At 38.6% G+C, this 23,317-nt stretch overlaps 2 protein-coding genes and 1 non-coding gene across 3 annotated transcripts; 1 reads left to right on the top strand and 2 right to left on the bottom strand.

Annotated features, from left to right (window-relative positions):
• Nucleotides 1-470: 470 nt before the first annotated feature.
• Nucleotides 471-1,585, bottom strand: LOC116123300 (B-box zinc finger protein 21-like). Its single transcript, XM_031409357.1, has 2 exons — nucleotides 923-1,585; nucleotides 471-825 (listed from the first exon to the last, which is right to left on the bottom strand). The coding sequence occupies exons 1-2, from the start codon at nucleotides 1,376-1,378 to the stop codon at nucleotides 625-627; spliced, it is 657 nt and encodes a 218-aa protein (XP_031265217.1). The 5' UTR covers nucleotides 1,379-1,585; the 3' UTR covers nucleotides 471-624.
• A 1,532-nt stretch (nucleotides 1,586-3,117) lies between these two features.
• On the bottom strand, nucleotides 3,118-3,199 carry TRNAS-UGA. Its single transcript has one exon. It is a non-coding gene; the product is annotated as a tRNA-Ser (tRNA).
• Nucleotides 3,200-10,127: 6,928 nt separating this feature from the next.
• Nucleotides 10,128-13,706, top strand: LOC116138567 (G-type lectin S-receptor-like serine/threonine-protein kinase At4g03230). The gene is given in 8 exon segments (XM_031424527.1): nucleotides 10,128-11,300; nucleotides 11,302-11,458; nucleotides 11,685-11,834; nucleotides 11,941-12,143; nucleotides 12,249-12,459; nucleotides 12,581-12,818; nucleotides 12,964-13,114; nucleotides 13,196-13,706. Coding segments are annotated over 8 exon segments (2,547 nt in total). The 5' UTR covers nucleotides 10,128-10,154; the 3' UTR covers nucleotides 13,487-13,706.
• Nucleotides 13,707-23,317: the final 9,611 nt, after the last annotated feature.

The raw sequence follows: 23,317 nt of genomic DNA, 5'->3' as shown, positions 1-23,317 counted from the left end.
GCTCATAGCCATGGTCACTTTACAAGCAACAATACGTGCCTTTAAATTGGCCTTGCGATTCTCTGACACTGATATTTTGATTGACTGGTGATCACCTCATTCTCACCAAGCAATCAATCAGGTGGCTGGTATAGAAAGTTGCATGTTCTTTCTCTGCAACAGCACCCACTGACTAGTACGAAATTTTTAAGGCTGCTATAGTGCTATTTGTTCTGCCATTCTGCTGCACCATATACCCTAACTTTTATCACATTCATCCCAATTTCAAATTTTTTCTACATCCACCCCTGTAAACTATATCAACAGAAAACATTTATGTATTTGTTTTTACTCATAATCACATTATAAAGCCATGCAACTATTTCAGCAAGAGAAAAATGTTAAGACTAGAGTTAATGAAAATCTAACATATTTTCCAAATCCATTCAATTAATCTAGTCCAAGAAAACCCCTAATACGGAGGATAAACACATCAGAATCATATATATTCCATACAATCTAATTTTGGAAAGAGAAATCAAAATTAAATCTCCCATTAATACAAAATTAAATCTAAGCGCCAACTGGTCATCAATCTGAGGCTATTGTTAGAACAAGTTAACTTGAAAAATATCCCAAACTAACTTAAATCGGACGGCTACACGATCCCCACGAATCAACCTCACTTAATTCCCCTTTATTTCGCTGATTACGTAATCTCTTAAGCGGCTCAGCGATAATCGCTACGGATTCCGAACGAACCGCTTCTGTTGAGTCAATACCAGCAGCCTGCATCGGTGAGGTCGTACAGTACTCCCGTTGAGAAAATGAACCGTTCTGTTCATCCTACGCAGGCCATTAACATCTGATAAATCTTAAACGTCCATTGCATTTGAAAAAATAATTTAAAAAAAAATAAAAATATGGAATCACGAAAAAGTACTTGAGATTGAAGATCTGAGGCCTCTTCACGACGCCGTTTCAACGAACAAACGGAAATCTCATCGCTACTAGAAGAACTGGAAGCCGGCGGCGGCGTAGATGCGATGGCGGACCAAGGCACCACCTGATTTTCTCCGTCCTCCACCTCATCGTCCTCTTCGCCATCGTCGTCGTCGTCATCGTCGTCGTCGTCAGTTGGTTCTTCTTGGCTCTGTCCTTCGTATTGTTGTTGACGGTTGACGCAAGTCTCGCAGACGGAAACGGTGTGACCGAGCTTTAAACCGGAGGCTTTCCAAGGAGTTAGAGAGTCGCATATATGACAGAGGAGGGTTCTAGAGTGTCTGGCAACTAGAAAGTTGGCTGCATGGACCTTGTCGTCGCACTCCCAGCAAAGGCTCGCCTGATCAGATTCGCAGTACGTTCTCGCCCTCGATTTGCACAGCTCACAGTTGTTCATTTGTTGTTTGCTTTGATTTATTGCTAATTTTCTATTTTCTTTTATTACGCTTTCTCGGGAATTTCCTCTCTCTAGTTTGTTGGAATTCTCTCTCTCATCTAGCGCTGCAGAGGAAGTGTGAGAAGAAAAAGTGAAGAGGGATGGAAGGTGAACAAGTTGCAGTGGTTTACAGTTACAGACTTGCTTTTGCGTTAAATCACGAAATTAACCTTGAACTGTCTGCTTTTCTGTAGAAGACCAAAATATCACAGTTTAAGAATAAAAACTTAAAAAGTTAACAGTATTTTCGATTTTTTTTTTATATTACTTAATAAAATAGAATAATATTACGTGCATAAATTGTTAAGTTAAGCGTGATAAAAAGTCATCATTCGCCAAAAAACAAAAAATTAAAAAAATAAAGAGATTGAGTTTTAAATAAATATATTTTTAACCATTAATATTTGTGCCATCTGTTTAACAAATTATTTAACATTTCTTATATCATAGGTATAAAATAACTTATATTTCTTCAATTACCATATTTTATATTAAATTAATATTATTATATGTATAGCATAAATACACAATAAACAGAAACAAAAATTTATAAAGTATAATCTAACGAGAACATTAAAGAAAAAATGTATTAGTAATAAACAACCAATCAAACTCGTTTTATGAAACAGGGGTGTAACAGTCATTTCAATTACACCATCTTATACAGAAACACAGGAGGACTTGGGGTCTGCGCAAATACGCCATCGAACCAGAGGCTGTGGTGTAGGTGAGTGCCAGGTGTTGGCTTAAGAGGGAACAATGCGTTTTGTGGTCAATACGTAACATGCCGCTTTGTTTAGCCTTGGCTTGGCTGGGATTTGTTTCCTGGGTTCGATGCAGGTGTTTTTGCCCTTCTGATTTGATAGTGACGTGTTATCCAGGTGGCGGGTTTGTAGTTGGAGATTCCGATTCGCTTACCTGGCGTGATTTGCTTCAATGGAGGACCTCATCCCACGTGGTCTGTACCTGATTTGCTATCCGTGACGTGTTCTTTGGACCCCGCGATTCCTCTTGCAATTACCATCTACTCTACATTGTCGATGAAGATAAAGATATGGATTACTTCACACGCGCTTTTCATGGTAGTACATATCACTCCTACCTATTCATTACAATTTATATAAAATTATTTAATTTGTTTGTTCTAGATTGTTCTCTAAGGTGGCTCGATTCCCTTTTTTATTGTATTATATTATACTAATTAAATAATAAGACAATCACAAATGATATATCAATATATGTAGAAAATTTGCAATTACTTAGATGTTTAAACATAATGTGTAATTATGCAGACATTGAAAATAATAATTAAAGTTTAATACTTTGTATGAATTGAATCAAGACGTGTTAAGTTAACAATATTTAATAATTAAATTATGAATTGAGTCCTATTTAACATCAAGTTTTCCAATGTCAAAGAATAGAAGAATTCAAACTTTACAACTCAGAATATATTCAAACACACAAGTCAAAAGCTTATAAGACTTGGAACTCATATTTAGAGATGAAAAACTGAACAAGGCAACCAAGAGTACTGGCCAATCCTACTGCAGACGAAAAAAAAGAAGCGTTATGGAATTGGGTTGGGCTGGATGAACAGCGCAAAGTACAAGAGAAATGTTGATATTGGGCTGATTCATTGTCACCGGTCTTCATACAAGTCCATGACCAGAAGATAAAAACTTTAAAAAGTGGAAATGCGTCGACAGCAGGGTTCGAACCTGCGCGGGCGAAGCCCAACAGATTTCAAGTCTGTCTCCTTAACCACTCGGACATATCGACTTTTCGTTTGATTTTCCGAGATAGAAAATAAAGAGAAAGAAGAAATAGAAGCATATGGAAACTACCATCATGTGCACGGCAACTGGCCTCGATGATTGTCACCAACAAACATCTTAAATGCGTCTCTTCAGAAACATTGACATTGAAAGCAAAAGCAAGAGGCGCAACTTTTTCTACATACCGGAAAACGCGTGACGATGTCGATATTAGAATAAAGAGAAATAGACATACTAATTAGACGACCATGACCTTGTTTGCCACCGTCCTTCACAAAATACAGTAATCCAGCTGTTAGCATACTATAATCAGAAGTACTGAAACTCATCCCTTCTTTGTTTTGCTAAAGTCTTTCACATCCTTTTATGCTATCAATTTTAACTGGAAATTTCGATTAAAACTTATTTTTGGTACTAAGTATATGTTTTTCTACTTGTGGATCACTATTTGAACATGGTACATGGAATATATTTGGTTCATTGGGCTGTTGTTGCTTTTATCTTCAGTAAGTTATAGCTCATTGAACAGGGTACAGGGAATACATTTTCACCCATTTCACACCAGTTCACGTTATGCGATGTGAAAATTGTTGACCAGAGTCAATATGAAGGGGCTTGTAAATCAACCTGAAAGAGTCTTCTGCTAAGAAGGTAACTGACTCTTGTGAGAACTTGCTCAAACACCCTGCATAATCGAGGGAAACAGGAGAATGATTAGAACCATCTTGAATATATGCACTCTATTCACATTTTACCTATCATGTTTAGAAGGTCGATAACCATAACTTTCTTTTTCAATAGATCAGGTAGCCTCTAATTCTCATCTGACATTGTGAACTACATTCATCCTTTTAGGATCTGTCATTTTTCTTAAGCGTTTGCTGAGTCTTACTATAGATTTAATAAGATGCTTCTAAAGCAAAATCCCTGTTATGCAATATATTGCAAATGTAACTAGAGTTACTGCTTGTATATAAGAATCCACTTTTTTATTTAATAAAGTCAAGATTTTGCCCCAATTTTCAGCTTTCCTCTGTTTCTTTTGCTCTCTCAATACAATATATATGTGTGATTTGGGAATTTTATCTATGGATTACCAAATTCATAGCGAAATCTAAGGTTACTGAAATCAGTTTGTAATTTATTATTGCTATCCACAATCAATTAAAATCATTTGACTATTTAAACAAGGGGATTTGTTCAGCAAAGAGAAGAAGAAAAATACTAGAACGATACAGACATGTATAAAAGCTTCAGCAATAATGCAAGCATTAGTTACCGGGTATCATGTGCTCCTGGCATTAATATCGACTGTCACTAACAAAAGGTCTTAATTGGTCATGTCAAAGAACATTCACAGTGAAAGCAAGAGGCAGAGCTTGTTTATGTTATATGTAGGAAGCCGCGTCGAAATAGCTATTTTAGGACCATAAAAAACAACCAAAAAAAAAAAAAAAAAAAAAAAAGTGAAATGGACAAACGTAGACTACCTTGACCTCGGTTGCCAGCTTCTTCTACTATAATTCAGCTTTAACATACACCACTCAATCGCTGAACCTTATCGCGTGGTCTTTTTTCTGATGACATTTCCCAGAATTGCTTCTGGAACTTTGTGTTTGCTCATTTTCCTCAGGTTTTTCATATCTTATTATGCTGTCCATCTGTCAAATCAATTAATGAGATCTTGTAATATTTGTTTTAACAGTAAATTTCCAATAGAATTTTCAATTCTTTTATATTTTTGGTGATTTTTTTATTAGCCCTCAAGCATTAAGCAAGACTACTTTTTGGATATTAACTCTAGACTTCTAGTCAACGGGCAATTTCACCTTCTGTTAGTTGTAGTTATTAAAGGGCCAGAACGACTTACACATACCCAAAGTTTATCTAGACAATAAATTGGTATCTAGAAAGTTTTGAAACGATAAATAGGTATCTTCCGTTATGTTCTGTTAATAATTTTTCTTTGATAATAGTGAAAAGACTAAAATACCCTTGAAAGTTTAATATTTTAGCTTTTTATAAATTTAAAATTTTTTGAAAAACCTCCTAGGTTTGCTAATTTGACTAAATACCCCAATATATAAATTTTTTATAAAATAACAAAAACACCCCCACCACCGCAGTGCCAGATTCCGGCCACCACTACCGGAATCTGGCCGAAAAATTGTGTTACGACACAGACCCGTCGGATCTGTGTCGTAACATGTCGATCTGGCCTTTTTCGGCCTCGACGGCCAGACAGACCCGTCGGATCTGTGTTGTAACACTTCGATCTGGCATTTTTCGGCCAGATCGACGTGTTACAACACAGATCCAAAGGGTCTGTGTCGTAACATGATTTTCCGGCCAGATCTGGCCTTTTCCGACCAGATCAGCCACGGATCTTGCCGGAAAATGTCAGATCTACGCTTTTGACGGGTCTGTGTCGTAACGTAATTTTTCGGCCAGATTCCGGCGGTGGTGGCCGGAATCTGGCATTGCGGGTGGCGGGGGTGTTTTTGTTATTTTATAAAATTTTTATATATTGGGGTATTTAGTCAAATTAGCAAATGTAGGGGGTTTTTAGAAATTTTTAAATTTGTAAAAAACTAAAATATTAAACTTTCAAGGGCATTTTAGTCTTTTAACTATTATCAAACGAAAATCACTAACAGAACCTGACGGAAGGTACCTATTTGTCGTTTTAAAACCTTTTAGGTACTAACTTGTCGTTTCGACAAACCTTGGGTATGCGTAAGTCGTTTGGCCTTATTAAATGTGGATATACATTTATCTCACACCATATGTACTAAGTGAAACTTGCGAATCATGTCGCTTGTAAATGAACTTAAAAATTGTTATGCCTAAAAAAATCAGGGGCTGATGCAAGCTTACGTTAGCAAGTATTAATTAAAGTTTAGAAAGACTTTGTACCGTTCAGGAGTTGCCATGTCGCCTGAAGACAGAAAGAATATAGTTGTCATCAACTTGGCAAATTCAGGTTTTGTCTATGAGTGAATAGGGGCCACACACCTGTCCAAGCACCACACGATTTAAGGATATCTCCTATGTAATCAGCTAATGGGAAGCAAGGTAGGAATTGTACGGTACCTATCCATTTGCTGACTTGTAATCATTAACTTGAATCACTCGACTATAAATAGAGGACTCTCTCTCTCATTTTCAGGATTCTGATAGTAAAAACTATACTCCAATTGTATCTCAGCTTGCTATACGCGACCTGATTGTAATATCTCATATATACAAAAACAGTGAACGTAGGATTCGTTTTGAGCATCCGAACCATTTTAAAAATCATTTTTTATTTATTTACTGTATTAATCATTCATGTGTAATTTCTAAGAGCATCTTAGCACTTTGCATGTGCGAGTCGTTGGTGTTAAAATCAAGCATGAACAAAAAAAAATAATGTAGATGCCAATAGAATTTGTGGCTAGAGGTGGAACAAATGGGCCGGGTTAGGCGGGTCAACCCTAACCCGGCCCGCAATGAAGCGGGTTGAACCCGGACCGCCAATATGGCGGTCTGGGTTGAACCCAACCAGGCAGCAACACCCCGGCGGGCCGGGTTGCAAAATGGCAACCCGCAACCTGACGGGTTGCTATTTTGTCTCTTTTAAAAGAGACCCGCCAACCCGCCGGGTTGGCCCAAAAAAATAAAAAAATTGATTTGTTTTTTCAAATTACCCCTTTGCCCTTGAAATATAGCCGTTGAAAGGGTCTTTTTCGTCATTTTTCTTTCCCATTTTTTTCTATAAATTGGCCCTAAACTCTCACATTTTTCTCACAACTCAAATTCTCTCATTCTCTCATATTCTCTAATCTCTAATCTCTCAATTATTCATTTATTCTCTTAATCTCTTTGTTATCAATTTGCTCGTATTTTAATTTTTAATTTTATTAGTTTTGCAATTTTTAATTCATATTTCCAATTTCCAAATTCCAATTTCCATATTACAATTCTCTTTCTTAATTTTTATTTCTTCTACACAATTTTTTTTTTTTCAACTAAATGGATAGATATTCTCTCTCATCAATGACAATGATGAAGGAAACTACTATCCTAGTCTAGTCCGCGATTTTACTAACATAAATGCGGAGGAGATTCAAATAGTCCGTTTCCCATTCTCAGAATCCGATACACCTCAAAATATGCCCTGATTCCAACAGCTCCCGGTGGTTCTAGAAGTCGTCCTCGTAATCGTCGTGCTCGTCCAACTTCATCTCAAGCTGAGGCGGGATCATCACCTGCCGTCGAAAACGAAGACAGACACAATCAGACGTTTGGGCACATTTCGACAAGTTTTACGAGACAGAAAATGGGGTTCAAGTCAAGAAAGCGAGATGCAAATACTGTGAAAATATTATAAAACTGATTCAGGTAATGGTACTAGTACTTTAAAAAGGCATGCTAAAATATATTAATCAACATGGAAATAGAGAAAGCAATCAAACTCAATAACTATAGGGTAATAATTGGCGTTATAATTCTGATGTATATAGGGAACAGTTGCTTTATATTTGCTGTAACGATCAACCTTTAAATGGCTGAAGATAAATATTTTGAAAGATTTGTTCAAAATTCATTTTTTCCAGGATTTAAAAGTTATTCTAAAACTGCAACTAGAAATGATTTAATAAAATTATTTAGAAAAATGAAATTAGAATTAAAAATAAAATACATACTGTCATGTTAGTATGGCTCCAACTCGATATTTGGAGTGGTAGAGCTAAACAAGATTATATTTGTATGACGAGTCATTATTGATAATGAATGTAAATTAAATAAATCTTTATTAGGATTAGATTAATGGATGTTGATCATAGTGGTGAACAAATTTTAATAAATTGTTGAAGTTTTAGAGATTATGATATTGTTAGTAAAGTGATAAGTTTAACTTTAGATAATGCAAGTTCTAATAGTAAAGCTATAAATTATTTCAAAGTAATATCCTTATATAACAGTTTGAAATTTTTCACCAACGTTGTGCATACCATGTTATTAATAATTGTAAAAAGTGGTATGAAAACAATTAAAGAAAATATTAATAGAATTAGAGATTGTTTAGCTTGGATTACTAGTAGTAATAAAAGAAATTGAATTCAAGACACTTGTATAAAATCAATAAGTCTCCTAGAACTTTGCATTAGACATGCGTGTAGATGGAATAGTATTTATTTAATATTTGATTCATGTTTACCTTATGCTAATATAATTAGTCATTTTGTAGCAAATAATAGAGGTCCTCATTATTTGGTAGAAAATGATTGGCAAAAGTTAAAGTTTTTCATTCTTTTCTTAAAACTTTTTACCAATCCACTTTACAACTTTCTGGTGTGTATTATCCTACTAGTCATTGGTAATACATACAATTATAAAATTTCTGAGTTATTATAAAAAACAAAGACAATGTAATTTAAATGCACTAATAAAGGCAATGGAATTTTTTTTTTTTTAAATATTGGAAACTCATTCCTTTCTTTATTGTTTAGGTGTTATATTTGATCCTAGAATTAAATTAGCAGGTTTAGAAAATGGTTTTGACACATTTATGTGAAAATTTACAAAACGAAAGTATGCCAATCAAAAGGAGAGGTAAAAAATCACTTTTCGAAGTATATTCAATATGAAAACAGGTATGGAACCGCAAAGAGGCGAAACATCCAGGGAAGCTGATCGAAGAAACAAATGAAGACTTCTACTCTTGGGTGCACTGAAGGCCGAAAAGGACCCGAATCCGAAGCACAACTCTTCAGAAGCTCCACCAACAACAACAACTAATGTACTGTTTCCATGCAGTCACAGAGTAATGAGCTTCAACAATATTTGGCAACCCTGAAATGTTACCAGTAGACCTACAACAGAGAGCCAACATTGATCTCTTAGACTATTGGAGAGCCAGAAAATGTATTTTTCCGGTATTATCAAGACTTGTCTTGGATGGTTTCGATGTTCCTGTCTCACCGTCTATCCGAACAAACATTTAGTGCAAGTGGAAGAATTTAATGAAAGGAGGACTAAACTTTCACAAAAAATGATTGAAGTCCTCACATGTCTTCGAGATTGGGAACGGTTGCGCCATCAAGGTCAATACAAGGTTGTCGACGATACTTTAATAGAATCATTTCAATTTTGTAATATAGATTATACGGATGAGGGAGGTCCTAGTGAACCCAAAATTAGTTGTTTTGTAAATTGTAACTTGTAAATTAATTGTCAATTATTGCACTTTTTTTTCCTACCAAGTTTTTGTCTATTGGGTTTTTCTGGTGAGGATTTTAACGAGGCAATAATTATTGTAATTTCTTATTTTATTTTTTAATAAATGAATAAATTTAATTATTCTTATATTACAATTTTAATGTATTAAAATTGAATTAATATTTAGAATGTTAACAAAAAAAAATTTAATTTAATTTAATTATTGATATCTTGAAAAGAAATTAACAATTAACTAAAAACAATTACATTTATTCATTTATAAATTGTTAATTATTTATTTGAAAAGTTAATTAAACATTTAAACTTAAACAAAATAAAACAAAACAAAATTAAAAAAAAAAAATCAAAAAGAGGGTTAAGCCGGCCCAACCCGCGGCTTAACCCGACGGGTTAGGGTTGGCAGTCTGGGTTGGGCCAGCCAATTCCCCAACATTGGCGGGCCTAACCCAGCCTACCAATGTTGTCGGACGGGTCGGGACCAACCCGCCACTAAAAGCAACCTGGATTGGGTCGGGTCGGATCAAGTCGGGTTGCTTTTCCACCTCTGTTTGTGGCCACTAGTAAATGAGCAGACGACTCAAGTCTTCTGCTATGAAGCAAACTCGATAAGTAATTGCTTACAGACTCAAGTCTTCTGCTATGAAGAGAATTCTGTAAGTAATTGCTTACACCCTTCGATAATGGAGAGGAAGCGGAGAATGGTAAGAACTATCATTAGATGCACTGAGATTCATATGTTACGTACTGTGTTCATTTTATGTACATTTTTGTTCTGTTTTCATCTTCCATTCTGTTCTGCCAAAGATACCTTAACAATATTGAATGATTCCATTAGCGATCAAAAGAATGAAACTCTCATCTCAGCTGGTGAAAGATTTGAATTAGGATTTTTCACCCCTCATGGAAGATCTGATAAGAGAAGATACGTGGGGATCTGGTATAAAGGGTCTAATCCAAGGAGAATTGTATGGGTTGCGAATCGATCTCCTTGGCTGGATAAGAGTACTGGGATTTTTTGCATTACTGAAGATGGTAACCTCATGGTACTTGATGAAAATAACAAATCAAAATGGTCAAGTAATCTTCAAGGATGGTCTCCCTTTAAAGGGATGGTGAAGCTCTTAGATTCTGGAAACCTCGTTCTAAGCAAAGAAGACAACGGCACATCAAAAGTTGTCTGGCAAAGCTTCAATTATCCAACTGATACATATCTTCCTGGTATGAAAATGCATGGTAGCCTTAATTTGACTGCATGGAAAAGTTCTGATGACCCAGCACCAGGAAACTTTATATTCCAGAAGGATGAAGAAAGCGGAAACCAGTACATTATAAAAAAGAACGCCAGGGATCTAGATTACTGGAGAAGTGGAGTTTCTGGAAAGTTCATCGAGTCTGATATTTTCCTTGTTATATCCTTTATATTATCAAACTTTAAAAAATCTAGCTCCAACATAAGAAATATATTGAAGAATTGTAACAGTTCCAGCCGGTGTAACATGACATCATCTTCCCTCTTCAATAAAAATAATACGATGTTGGTTATGAGTTTTGATGGAAAGATACAATATTTCTCCCGACACAATAAGTCAGCTTCATGGCGTTTGACCTGGTCGGAACCGAGGGATAACTGCAGTGTGTTTAAAGCCTGTGGAAACTCTGCAATCTGCAATACCCAGACAGGGTGCAGGTGTTTAGGTGGTTTTGATCCTGTGTCACCAGGTGATTTTTCTAATGGCTGCAGAAGAAAAACGCCTCTTCTATGCAACAAGTCTGGCGATGGAAACTTCTCGATGTTAGAAATGATGAAACTTGGAAAGCCAGATACCGAACTTGAGACCACAGGTGAAAATGGATGCAGAGAGAAATGCTTGAAAAAGTGCAAAGTGTCAAGCTTATTCATTTGAAACAACAAACATAACAAAAAGAGACAATACAAGAATATCCAGGTGCTGGCTTTGGGTTGAAGATCTCAACAATATTCAGGAGGAATTCACAGATGGTGGCCGTAACATATATCTCCGTTTGCTGCCTTATACAGGTAATTCTCTTTTCGTTTCTGTATCGAACAAAACTTTGTTAGTGTGCTCTTACATTGAAGGATCAATTGAACTATAGTTAACTTTGTAAGTTAGCATACTTCAATTTTTTATAATCGTAGGCAAGAGAGGGAGCTTGAAGGGAAGAATTTACCATCAAATGTTTTTCTAATCACTTGCCATACACCATGATTTCTGAGCGAGACTAGTCTATTTTCCTTATTGCAGAAGTAGATGCTAACAGTAACAGTAGTGGAGGCTTTTATAATCCAAGGATGCAAGGGACTTTGATTGCTTTAGTGACTATGGCAAGTTTGACTGTTCTGGCATGTGTCATTGCATATATCTACATACAAAAGAAAAAGGCCAACAGACAAGGTAACTAATTTGAATGCATTCATACAAATTATATTTAAATAGACAAGGGTTTTATCCATTTAAATAGGACTGATTAAGTTACGAATAATTAATATTTTGAATTCAGAAGACAGGCAAAGAGCTCTGGCGCTTCACTTATATGACAGTCAGAGGCATGTCAGAGATCTGATAGACTATGGCCAGTTCAAAGAGGAAGATAAAGAAGGCATAGACTTACCTTTCTTTGATTTCGGAAGCATATTAGCTGCTACAGATAACTTCACTGAAGCAAACAAACTTGGGAAAGGAGGCTTTGGCCCTGTTTACAAGGTAATACACTACTATTGTTCACAAGATTTGTTGATACTGTTGCTACTAGTTTCTTGTCATAAGTATAATAATCAATGTATTGTTATAAAATAATGCACATTCCAGGTTAAGTTTTCAGGAGGTCAAGATATTGCTGTAAAGAGGCTCTCAAGTGTTTCAGGACAGGGTTTGGAGGAGTTTAAGAATGAGGTTATGTTGATTGCTAAGCTCCAACATCGGAATCTTGTTAGACTTTTGGGCTACTGTATAGAAGGGGGCGAAAAGATTTTGCTCTATGAATATATGCCTAACAAAAGCTTAGACTTCTTTATATTCGGTCAGCCTCTAACAAGTCTAATTGTCTGCGAATAAACGATATTGTATTTTGTTTGATACAAAGTGACCATAGTACTAATATTAATATTATGATTTTGATTGGGAAATGAAAACTCTTCCAGATCGTACTCTCAGTATTTTATTGGATTGGGAGATGCGCTTTAACATCATTTTGGGAATTGCTTGAGTACTTCTCTATCTTCACCAAGATTCTAGGTTGAGAATCATTCACAGAGATTTGAAAACGAGCAATATTCTACTGGATCATAAGATGAATCCTAAAATTTCTGATTTTGGATTGGCAAAGATTTTTGAAGGGACACAAACAGAGGGGATTACAAATCGAGTGGTGGGAACTTAGTAAGTTGACATGAGAACATTAATAATTTTATCAAAGCAGATTTTATATTTTCTAGCATAGCTTTTCAGTTCGCCATTGCAATTAGGAAAAAGATAACACAATTTTTGCCTAATCACAAAAATTATATTGATGGTTGTAATGCAGTGGTTATATGTCCCCGGAGTATGCATTAGATGGTTTTTTCTCGGTCAAATCCGACGTTTTTAGCTTTGGTGTAGTTGTACTCGAGATTATAAGTGGAAAAAAGAACTCTGGATTTTACAATTCAAAAGAAGCTTCAAGCCTTCTAGGTTATGTATGTAGTATGACTTTTATACACATTGCCCTTTTGGCCAATTTTATCTTCTTACCAACTTGTAAAATTTTGAACTTCCAGGCATGGAGATTGTGGCAAGAAGACAAGGCATTGGATTTAATTGACCAGAAACTAAGAGAAAGTTCCAAAACAAATGAAATATTGAAGTGCATAAATGTTGGGCTTTTATGCGTGCAAGAAGACCCAGGTGATCGTCCCACCATGTCCATCGTTATTCTCATGCTAGGCGGTGAAACTGTGACCCTTCCAACTCCCAAACCACCAGCCTTCGTTTTAAGGAGAGGACTTTCTGGCACGCCTTCTTCTTCTTGTACTAAACCAGAAATGACAGTCAGTTTAGAAGGTCGGTAGACGATAACCAAATTATTATGCATTTCATCCTTCTCCATATATCAATCTTGGTAAACTTTTATGTGCATCAATTCATCGAACCTCTAGGAAGCTGTTTGATAACTTTTCTTCCCTCGTGGATATATATCGATTTTGAGATTCTTATATTTCAGTAATTAAGTTGATCTATCAGCAGAGAGCAACATTCTATTAGACGAAGAGATGAATCCCAATTCCCAAGTATATTCAAGCTTCAGAATTATAGCGTGATGGAACTAATAAATTAGACCAAAGTGTAAATATGTGGTGAATGATATAGATACGTCACATCGATCAATTTTAATATTAATTAGAATATTAAATGGAGATATAAATTACTCTATAAATTTAGTTGTAACTCGTTTTGTAATCATTCTTTGCACATGTCAATTTTGATTTGAATTGCAAGTTTGGTTTACAGCTAAATTTATAAAGTAATTCATGTCAAAAAAATGATCATTAAAATTCATTCTGCACCAATCATGTGATAGTACAAAATATACTCTTCTATTCTACCCAGTTCAGCCAAATAAGATTTTAAAAATTAGTCCAATGGATTCCACGCCCCAAATGGCCAAACACAGCCTTCATATCAAAGCTTTTAGGACCATAAGAGAAGAAATACACAAAATAAGATGACCTTGACCTTGACTTAGATTGCAGAAAATTTAAATTCATCTCTTCACATGCAAGTAATACCACTCAACTGTGTTGAACGAACCTTGTCGCCTGGTCCATCTATGGGAAGCTTTTGTCCATAATTGACTGAACCTTCTGCGTTTAGCCAATTTCCTACGCGCATCAAATCAAATTAAACTAAATCATTGATTTCATGCTGTAATTATAGTTTTCTCCTTTCTGTTAGTCGCAACATATTCATACGCATTAAATGCCAGAATCCAAGGGCGCGACTTAAGAATAAAATAACAAATCAATTTAGTGTAATTACAATGGATTGTGACTCGGAAGTCTAAAGAATAGTTTGCATCATGAAAACATATACTACTATGAATTTGTAAGGCAGATAATTAACTGCAGATATTGCAAAATGCAAAATAAGGATGGCCATAACCCATGTTTTAGATATTATTATTTTTTCTTTATGGCAGAGATTGCATTATTATTTTAATATTTTTTTATGTATTCACTTATAATTCACAACAATAACAAAGTGATGATATTTTGCATTGAGATGTAAATAAAATAATGATGTATTGAATAGTATGACAATTTTTTTTCTCTTTTTGGTGATTGGGGATGTACGGGTCAACTTATATGCACCTTAACTAATCTCCCATGATCCTGAAGTTGACGACAAGGTAAGCTCTTTAGTGGCCCTCTATTAGGGCTTGTGGGACTTAAACTCATGAGCTCATGGACCTTATTTTGCTCTTTTGCCATCATGTGACACGTTATTTAGGACATGTAACTGGGGATAAGACTTTGAAATGAATAATATTATTCCGTTTTATTTGAAAGAATTGGGATGTTTAGTGCATGTCATTATACCACTTAGACCAATAATTGATATGACCTGTTGTTGTATGTGATTTTTCCACTAAGCTCTGGCTACCGCGAGGATGTAGCTCGACCTAGGACCAGTCCGACTTCACCGATTGTCCGACCCAACACAAGCTCGTCAACACATAGGTCGACCCAGCATAAGCTAGTCGCGAACAACCCGAATGATCATTTAATCAATTCCCAGACAGATCCCAGATATTGCGGGAATGACTAAATCAACATCAATCTCTGTGCAATCACAACGCCCAATCGCAAGAATATCAGAATTGTAGTTCAGATCAATTGTAATCTCTTTATTTTCGCTCTTTCCTTTGTACAAACCTTGTATATAAACCCCCACAAATGATGAAAAAGGGGTTACGACTTTGACACAAAATTCTCATTGTAAGCTTTCACAGCAAATACAAAAAACAGTGGACGTAGACCATTGTCATTCATTTTATTGCACTTAATATTTGTCTATCACTGATTACCCATAATCACATGCACATCAATTCTGGTCCCATCAAGGTCGATCAGAATTCTCTAGTTGGTGCAGATTTTTGTATCAACATTTTGGCGCTAGAAGAAGGGCCCCCTCCGCCAACATCACAGCAATTCCTATAAACAGTCGTGACAATCTACCCAATCCATGCCCATAATGGTGCACACCAGATCAAAAACCACCACCGAAAACCTTGAGAATGTGGAAACCACCCATCAGGAGGTGTTAGAGTCATGAAAGTGACTATATTTTGGTGATAAAAATACCCCAAGTGTGATTAAATTAAAGTATATTGAGACAATTAAAGAATTTATGAATTTATTCACGAAAATCGCTTCCTAATATTTTTCTTATGAATTTAACATGTTTGGAATGATTTTGGAAAGGATATGAGTTGATATTAGGTTGTGGTTTGTGGATTAGGGGTGATTTTGTCTCATTTATGCTATTTGGGGGGTAAACTGTCATATTTATAAGGGCTGGTTTTGTCACTTTTCAATTGTTCAGGGACCAAAGTGATATTTGCATTTTGTTCCATAAAAGAAGACGAAAAGTCGCATTCTAGGGGAGGTTGTTCACCTAGTTTTTCGTCAAGCTCCGACGACCCTTCGTCTCCTTCCGGCGATGATCCATCTCCCCATGCACCGATCTTCATCAGCCACCGCAAATCACCACCGTGGGAACCATCACGACACCGCGACGCTTCGTCTTCCACCACCGTGACGTTTCGTCTTCTAGGCCAGTTTTGGCCATTTTTCGGCGACGGTTGGACTCCCCAAGACTTGATCTTCCTTCCCCACGGCTGGATCTACCCATTCCGAGCTTCAGCCGCTGCGAAAACCACCGGAATCCGCCATCTAGCCGCCGCGCCTCTTCATCTTCCAGCCCAGATCTTGCTCATTTTTGGTGACCTTTTACCTCCCCAGGACCTGCTCTGAACTCTCTATCACCAGAGCTTTCCATCGGTACCTTTGGATCCCATTTCCGCCACCATTTTTTGGAAGACCCGCAACAAAATTAACATTTTTCGGTGAGTGCGGCTGTTCGTATTCCGGGCTGTCTGTGGGTCGTTTTCGCCCCTTCTTCGCATCATATCGCTATCGGTTACCTCCTCTCCACCATGATCAGCTCCGTTTCCACCGTTTCAGCCTCCGTCATCACCATCATGAGCGGCTGAGTTCCCAGTTGTCTGTTACGGTGTAGGCGAGATCGAGATTGACTCCATTGATCTCCTCATCAGCTCTCGACTAGTTGGATGAGCCCGAATGTTGGACATTTGGTTAAGTTTCTTGTATTCAGATTATATTTGTTTTCGTTTCAGTTTGTTTGCGATGCTTTAATATTATTCTGATGCTCGACGTGTTGAATTGATAATGTCCATTGAGAACGTTTATTGATATATAACTTTTCGCATAATTGAATGTCGGTTTGAGATTATTGAATGTTGATTATGACTTTAAATTGCTTCGGTACTGATTGCAATCAAGTTGTAGTAGCGTTTAATATCATTTTGACTAGGAATGCATTTATTGTGTAATTAGTTGATTGGATGATATAGGTTGATAGGTTGTACTTGTTAACGTTGTACCAACTAGTGGTGTTTAAGGGTTTAGCATTTTTTGGTTAGTCAATGATAGTCTTTAACCAATCGATCTGTAACTAAGATGACGGGTAGATAGGATAGATTATGCCTAGATTGCCGGGAGATATTTCTATTGATTTGCCTAGCCTTGTAGGATTAGGAAATTGAAGAGCGAGGAGAGGAATTGTGAGAGTTGGTCTTGAGTCAAACCGAACCCGTAGCGACAACGCTTTTAATATTGTGTTTTAGTTAGCAATTTATTTGATGCTTTTTAATTTCCTACAAGTAATTAGTTTCCTTAGTTTTAATCAATCATTCTGCCAATTTCTCTTTCGTTAACTCAAATATACATTAGGTCGTTAGTCTTGCTCTCTGTGGATTCGACCCTGCTTACCGCTAACTACGGTATTTAGGTTTAATTTTGTGACTGTGAAGACTAGTTCAACAGGAGGTACAACAGGATGTCGCTAGATGCCAACCACCCGTGCCGCCAACTCAGCATGTTGTGACTAACCAGGGGTAGGGACGTCAAACCCCAAAAACGGACAACTGGTAGAAATGATCAGAACGATGGTTGCATAGGCGGTGCAACAAAACGTGGCTGAGCTAAGGAATCAATAACCACCTGCCCAGAATCTTAACCAGCCGCTTTTCACCAGTGCCACCCCAACATGTATGAATTCTACAGGCAGCCAGTCTGGTTCATCGGTGCCAAGAGGAGGCCAATACCCTCAACATCGCAAGCTGCACTCCTCTCACGAGCACGAGTCTCGAGGGTAAACTAGCCCTGAGAGGCAGCTAGGGAAATAGCCACTAAGGGAGAGTGAAGACAACGGTCATCCCCGAGAAGGTCGACAATATCCCTAACATCAACATGCCGATATTAACCCACGCCCAAGACAAGATCGATCCCCGCTAGCTTGCGAGACAAGCCATATGCGCCAATCTAGTAATGACAGACGTTCTGGTTATAACTGACGTCGCGAGCAACGAATTGAATAGCATGATAGCACTTATTAGCCTAGTCATCATGACTCAACTTCACGCATCAATGCACAATAGAGAAGCTTCGCAAGCAATGAATTTGCGAACTCATTTGCTCAAAGTGAGGCTGAACAAAGCCAGCCAGGGCAACTACAACAAATACTTAGATCGTGTATAGAGAATACTCGATGATCTGAAAGCCTGTTAGAATGGAATGACTGAGGAGATAGTAAGTTCCCCTTTTACAGAGGAAATTTTCCAAACCCCACTTCCGCAAGGATTTAGGGTGCTAGAAAGTAAGTTCGATGGGAAAGGGGACCCAAGAGACCACCTTGATAATTTCAACGACCTAATGGAGCTACACTAGGTCTTTGATTTGGCGAAGTGCAGGTGCTTCGTAGTCACACTAGTAGGGGATGCCAAGAGGTGGTATAAGAGGCTCAAGGCGAACTTTATCAACTTCTGGGAACAATTCTCCTCGCTGTATTTACAACAATTTCAAGCAAGGAGGCAGTTTGCAATGTCACTTAGCTGTTTGAGCAACATTCGTCAAGAGAGAGACGAAACATTAACCTTGTACTTGACGATGTTCCAAAACGAACAAGCAAAGGTTGCAGATGCACCCGAGGAGTCCATCCAAATTTTGTTGATTGTAGGGATCAGACCGAACACAGAGCTGTGGAAAGAGCTCCAAAGTGAAGATCATGTAAGCCTGGCCAAGTTCTACCAGATGGCCATAAAACACCAACGAGTAGAAAACTCACTAGCAGCATTGACCAGAAGTTCGGCACGGGGGCCTTTGGACAGGAAACAAGATCGCCCATTGGATAAACGCATGGGCCAAGACCGCAATGACAACAACTGTAATAGCATCCTGAAAAGATGAAAAACAGATAACCGCAGAGATAGGCGGCCCTTCCCGTGGTATGCAAAATACACCATCCTCACTCAAGACATCGCCCACATCTACGAAGTCTCATGTGAGGCGAATAGATTGCCTGCTCCAAGAAGAATGAGAGGGGCTCCGGGCAGAAGAGATCGACACAAGTATTGTTGATACCACTGAGATGTCGGGCACAACACAAACGAGTGCCGAGCTTTGAAAAATGTCATTGAAGACCTGATAAGAAGGGGCTGCTTAAAGGAATTCGTTAAGACGCCACAAGCTTGCGAAAATCCAGGTCAGCAAAACAACCAAATCCTGAGCCAGGACCAAAACCAAGCCTAGATCAGGTCCAGTAAGCCCCGCCAAATGCCAACAACGAAGTCTAGGTAGGCATGATCTACGAGGGGCCCGACATAGCAGGGAGCTCAAGGCGTGCTCGTGAGCAATGTGCTCATGAGGCAAGCACAGACTCGGTTCACCAGATAATGAGCTGTGAATAAAAGCAGCCCAAGTGGCCCGACAGGAGAGCAAGGTAGTAGGGTTCACGATTGAGAAATGCGAAGAATCCCCTCGCCACAATCATGATGCGATTGTAATTGCAGCTAGAATCAGTAATACCCGAGTACATAGGGTAATGGTCGACAATGAGAGTGTAGCGAACATCATTTTTTTGGGAGCTTTTCGAGGAATGAGGTTCATAGAAAGAGATATGAGGGCGTGCCCTTTGCCATTCTATGGATTTACCTGGGACAGCCTAGTTCCTAAGGGGACAATCGACCTTCCCATGACTTTGGGGACGGAACCCAAGATCAGGACGCTGATGGTTGAATTTTTAGTGGTAGACTGCCCTACCTCGTATAATGTCATCCTTGGAAGGCTGATCTTCGATGACTTGAGCATAGTCACATCGGTCCACTACCAAGCAATGAGGTTTTTGACTCCTGTGGGGGTCGCGATGATTAGGAGTTATAAAAAAGAATCTCGGGAATGTTACAACAGGGCCATACACACAGTACAAAAGTGGTCGCTCTTGAGAACAATGGTTATAACAGAATCCAAGTCAAACCTCAGACCACTCGAGGATATAATAGATCCTCGCATCCATAGAGAAGAACCCGCAACAGGGCTGACAGAAGAGCTGAGAGAAATAAGTGTTAGTGAGGGAGATCTAACTCGCGTACTGAAGATCGGTAGAAGTTTGAGCGGAGAAATAGCCGATAATCTGGTAGGGTTTCCTGAAGAGAAACCTCGACATGTTCGCATGGGTGCATGCGGATATGGTAGGGATCAACCCCGAGGTAATGTGCCACAGGTTGAATCTCGACCCCTATAAGACAAAAAAGAAGATCTATGGATGCAGAGCACTCACAAGCGTGCAAAGCTGAAGTTGACAAACTCCTGAAAATCAACTTCATTAGAGAAGTCAAATACTCGGACTGACTCGTTAACATAGTCCTAGTAAAAAAGTCGAACGGTAAGTGGCAGACTTGCGTCGACTTCACAGATCTAAATAAAGCATGTCCCAAAGATAACTTTCCGCTACCATAGATTGACCCACTAGTAGATACGACAGTCGGGAATGCTCTACTTAGCTTCATGGATGTGTACTCGGGATATAACCAAATTCTGGTGTACCAGCCCAATGAAGAGCATACCTCATTTATTACTGACCGTGGAATTTATTGTTACAGGGTTATGCCATTTGGCCTCAAGAATATTGGGGTGACCTACCAGCACTTGGTGAATAGGATATTTGTCAACCAAATCGGTAAGACAATGGAGGTGTACATCGACAACATGCTCGTCAAGTCAAAAGTCGTAAAAAGCCACGTTGAGCATCTAGGAGAAATGTTTGACATCCTCAGAAAATACCAAATAAAGCTCAACCCCTTAAAGTGTGCTTTCGAGGTAAGCTCGGGGAAAATCCTGGGTTTTCTCGTGAACCAACGGGGTGTAGAAGCTAACCCAGAGAAGATTCAAGCTCTGTTGGATATGAAAAGCCCAATCAGCGTAAAGTAGGTACAAAGCTTGATAGGGCATGTGGCTACACTCAACAAATTTGTTTCTCGAGCCACAGAAAAATGCTTATCATTTTTTGAGACCTTGAAATGAAAGAAAGGCTTCAAGTGGACAGAGGAGTGTGAGAGAGCCTTCAAGGAGCTGAAGAAACATTTGGGACAACCACCTTTGTTGTCAAAGCCCATCCAAGGTGAGCTATTATTGTTATACTTATCAGTATCAAAGTCTACTGTCAACGCGACATTGGTACGCGAGGAAGGAGAAGTGCAATAGCCGGTATACTATGTGAGCAAAAGACTACTCGACGTGGAGATAAGATACCCTAAGATGGAGAAGTTCGACCTCGCCCTTGTCATCGCTACCAAAAAGCTGAGGCCTTATTTCCAGGTACACTCCATTCACGTGTTGACCAACTTTCCCCTAAAGAAGATAATGCAAAAGTCCGAGGCATTGGGTAGGTTAATCCAGTGGACAATGAAGATGAGTCAGCATGACATCAAGTACATCCTAAGGACGACAATCAAAGGTCAAGCCTTGGAAGATTTCATATATGAATTCTCCTATCAACTAGAAGGTGAGTCAAGCCTGCCAAGGGTAGGTACCTTGGGAGAAATTGAGCAACGGAAGCCCAAGCTTGATAACTTATGGAAATGAACTTTATATGTAGATGGTTCCTCGAATGAGAAAGAGGCAGGAGCGGGGCTCTTGCTCGAAAGTCCAGAGGGAAACCTAATCAGAGCCGCAGTAAGATTCAGGTTCGCCGCTTCCAACAATGAGGTTGAGTAAGAGGCATTGCTCGTAGGGGTCCACCTTGCCAAGGAAATGGGGGCAGAATCCATTAAGGTTTACAACGACTCACAACTCGTGGTCCACCAAATTACCAGGGAATACTAGGCGAAGGAAGACAAGATGTCGTCCTACCTCCAACTAGTTGAAGTTAAGCTCAAACAGTTCAGGTCTTTCACAATTCACCAGATCTCGATGATTAGCCCGCTTAGCCTCTGCAATGAACCAAGGGAAGGCTGATTCTATCCTAATCAAATTTCTCCCAAAACCAAGCATCTTCGCTCCATAAGGACCAATTTTAACAACAAGTCGGAGATACAATTGGATGGACACGATCATTGCCTACCTGAGGGATGGTACACTATCGGAGGAAGGAACTGAAGCTAGAACACTCTGTACAAAGGCAGTTCGCTATATACTCATCAATGATAAATTGTATAAGCGCGGGTTCAACATACCGCTGTTACAATGTATCGATCATGAAGACACGAACTATGTCCTAAGGGAGGTCCATGTTGGATTTGTGGAAATCATACAGGAGGCAGGTCCCTAGTTTACAAAGTACTTCGCCAGGGGCATTGTTGTCTGATGGTTTTCAATGACGTGACAGATTATGTGCGTAGATGTGATAGGTGCCAGAGGTTTGCAGATATTCTACGAGCTCCACCTCAAGAATTAACTACTCTAACAAGCCCCTGGCCATTCTCAATTTGGGGCATTGACCTTATCGGCCCCTTGCCTTAAGGAAAATGGGGCGTTAAGTTCACAATGGTCGCTGTTAATTACTTTACCAAGTGGGCAAAGGCTAAACCCTTGGCTACCGTCACGTCGAATAAGCTGAAAGATTTTGTTTACAAAAATATTATTTGTTGGTTTGGAATCCCTTACACTATAATAACCAACAACGGGAAACAGTTCGATAGTGAAGACTTCAGATCTTTCTACGAACAACTCGGCATCAAGAAGAGCTTCGTTGTTGTTTACTGACATCAAGCCAACGGTCAAGTGGAGGCTATAAACAAGTTCATCAAATATACCATTAAAAAGAAGCTCGACGCCCTGAAGGGAAGATGGGTCGAAGAATTGCCAAAAGCCTTGTGGTCCTATAGAACGACAGCCAGGATTTGATAGGCGAAACCTCGTTCTCTTTATCATACGGATGTGAAGCAATGGCCCCGGTTGAGGTGGGAATCAGTTCGTTTTGAAAGGAAGTTTTCAACGAGGAAGTAAATGAAGACCTTCTCCTTCTAAGGCTAGATTTAATTGAAGAGCATCGGGCCAAGTCTCAACTGAGGCTCGTCTCATATCAGCAACGAGTCAAACAATACTTCAACACCAAAGTCAAAAATAGAGACTTTGAAGTGGGCAACCTGGTTCTCAAAAAGGTCGTCCAGGGGACCCAAAACCTGAACTTGGGCGCACTTGGACCCAAATAGGAAGATCCTTTCAGGATTTCAGAAAAGCTCGCACCAAGGTATTTTCACTTGGAACGCCTTAACGACGAAGCAATACTACGAGCCTGGAACGCTGAGCATTTGCGAAGGTATT

The sequence above is a fragment of the Pistacia vera genome, unplaced genomic scaffold (assembly GCF_008641045.1).
Source record: "Pistacia vera cultivar Batoury unplaced genomic scaffold, PisVer_v2 Contig1, whole genome shotgun sequence".
In the NCBI taxonomy this organism is placed as follows: Eukaryota; Viridiplantae; Streptophyta; class Magnoliopsida; order Sapindales; family Anacardiaceae; genus Pistacia; species Pistacia vera.
Note: the sequence above shows the minus strand (reverse complement) of the source record. Positions and strands in the feature narration are given on the sequence as shown.

Excerpts from the sequence above, each read along its gene's own strand:
- LOC116123300 (XM_031409357.1), bottom strand. The coding sequence starts at position 1,378 with ATGAACAACTGTGAGCTGTGCAAATCGAGGGCGAGAACGTACTGCGAA. Across the intron at positions 826-922 it reads CCTCAGATCTTCAATCTCAA|GATGAACAGAACGGTTCATT; the intron begins GTACTTTTTCGT and ends TGGCCTGCGTAG.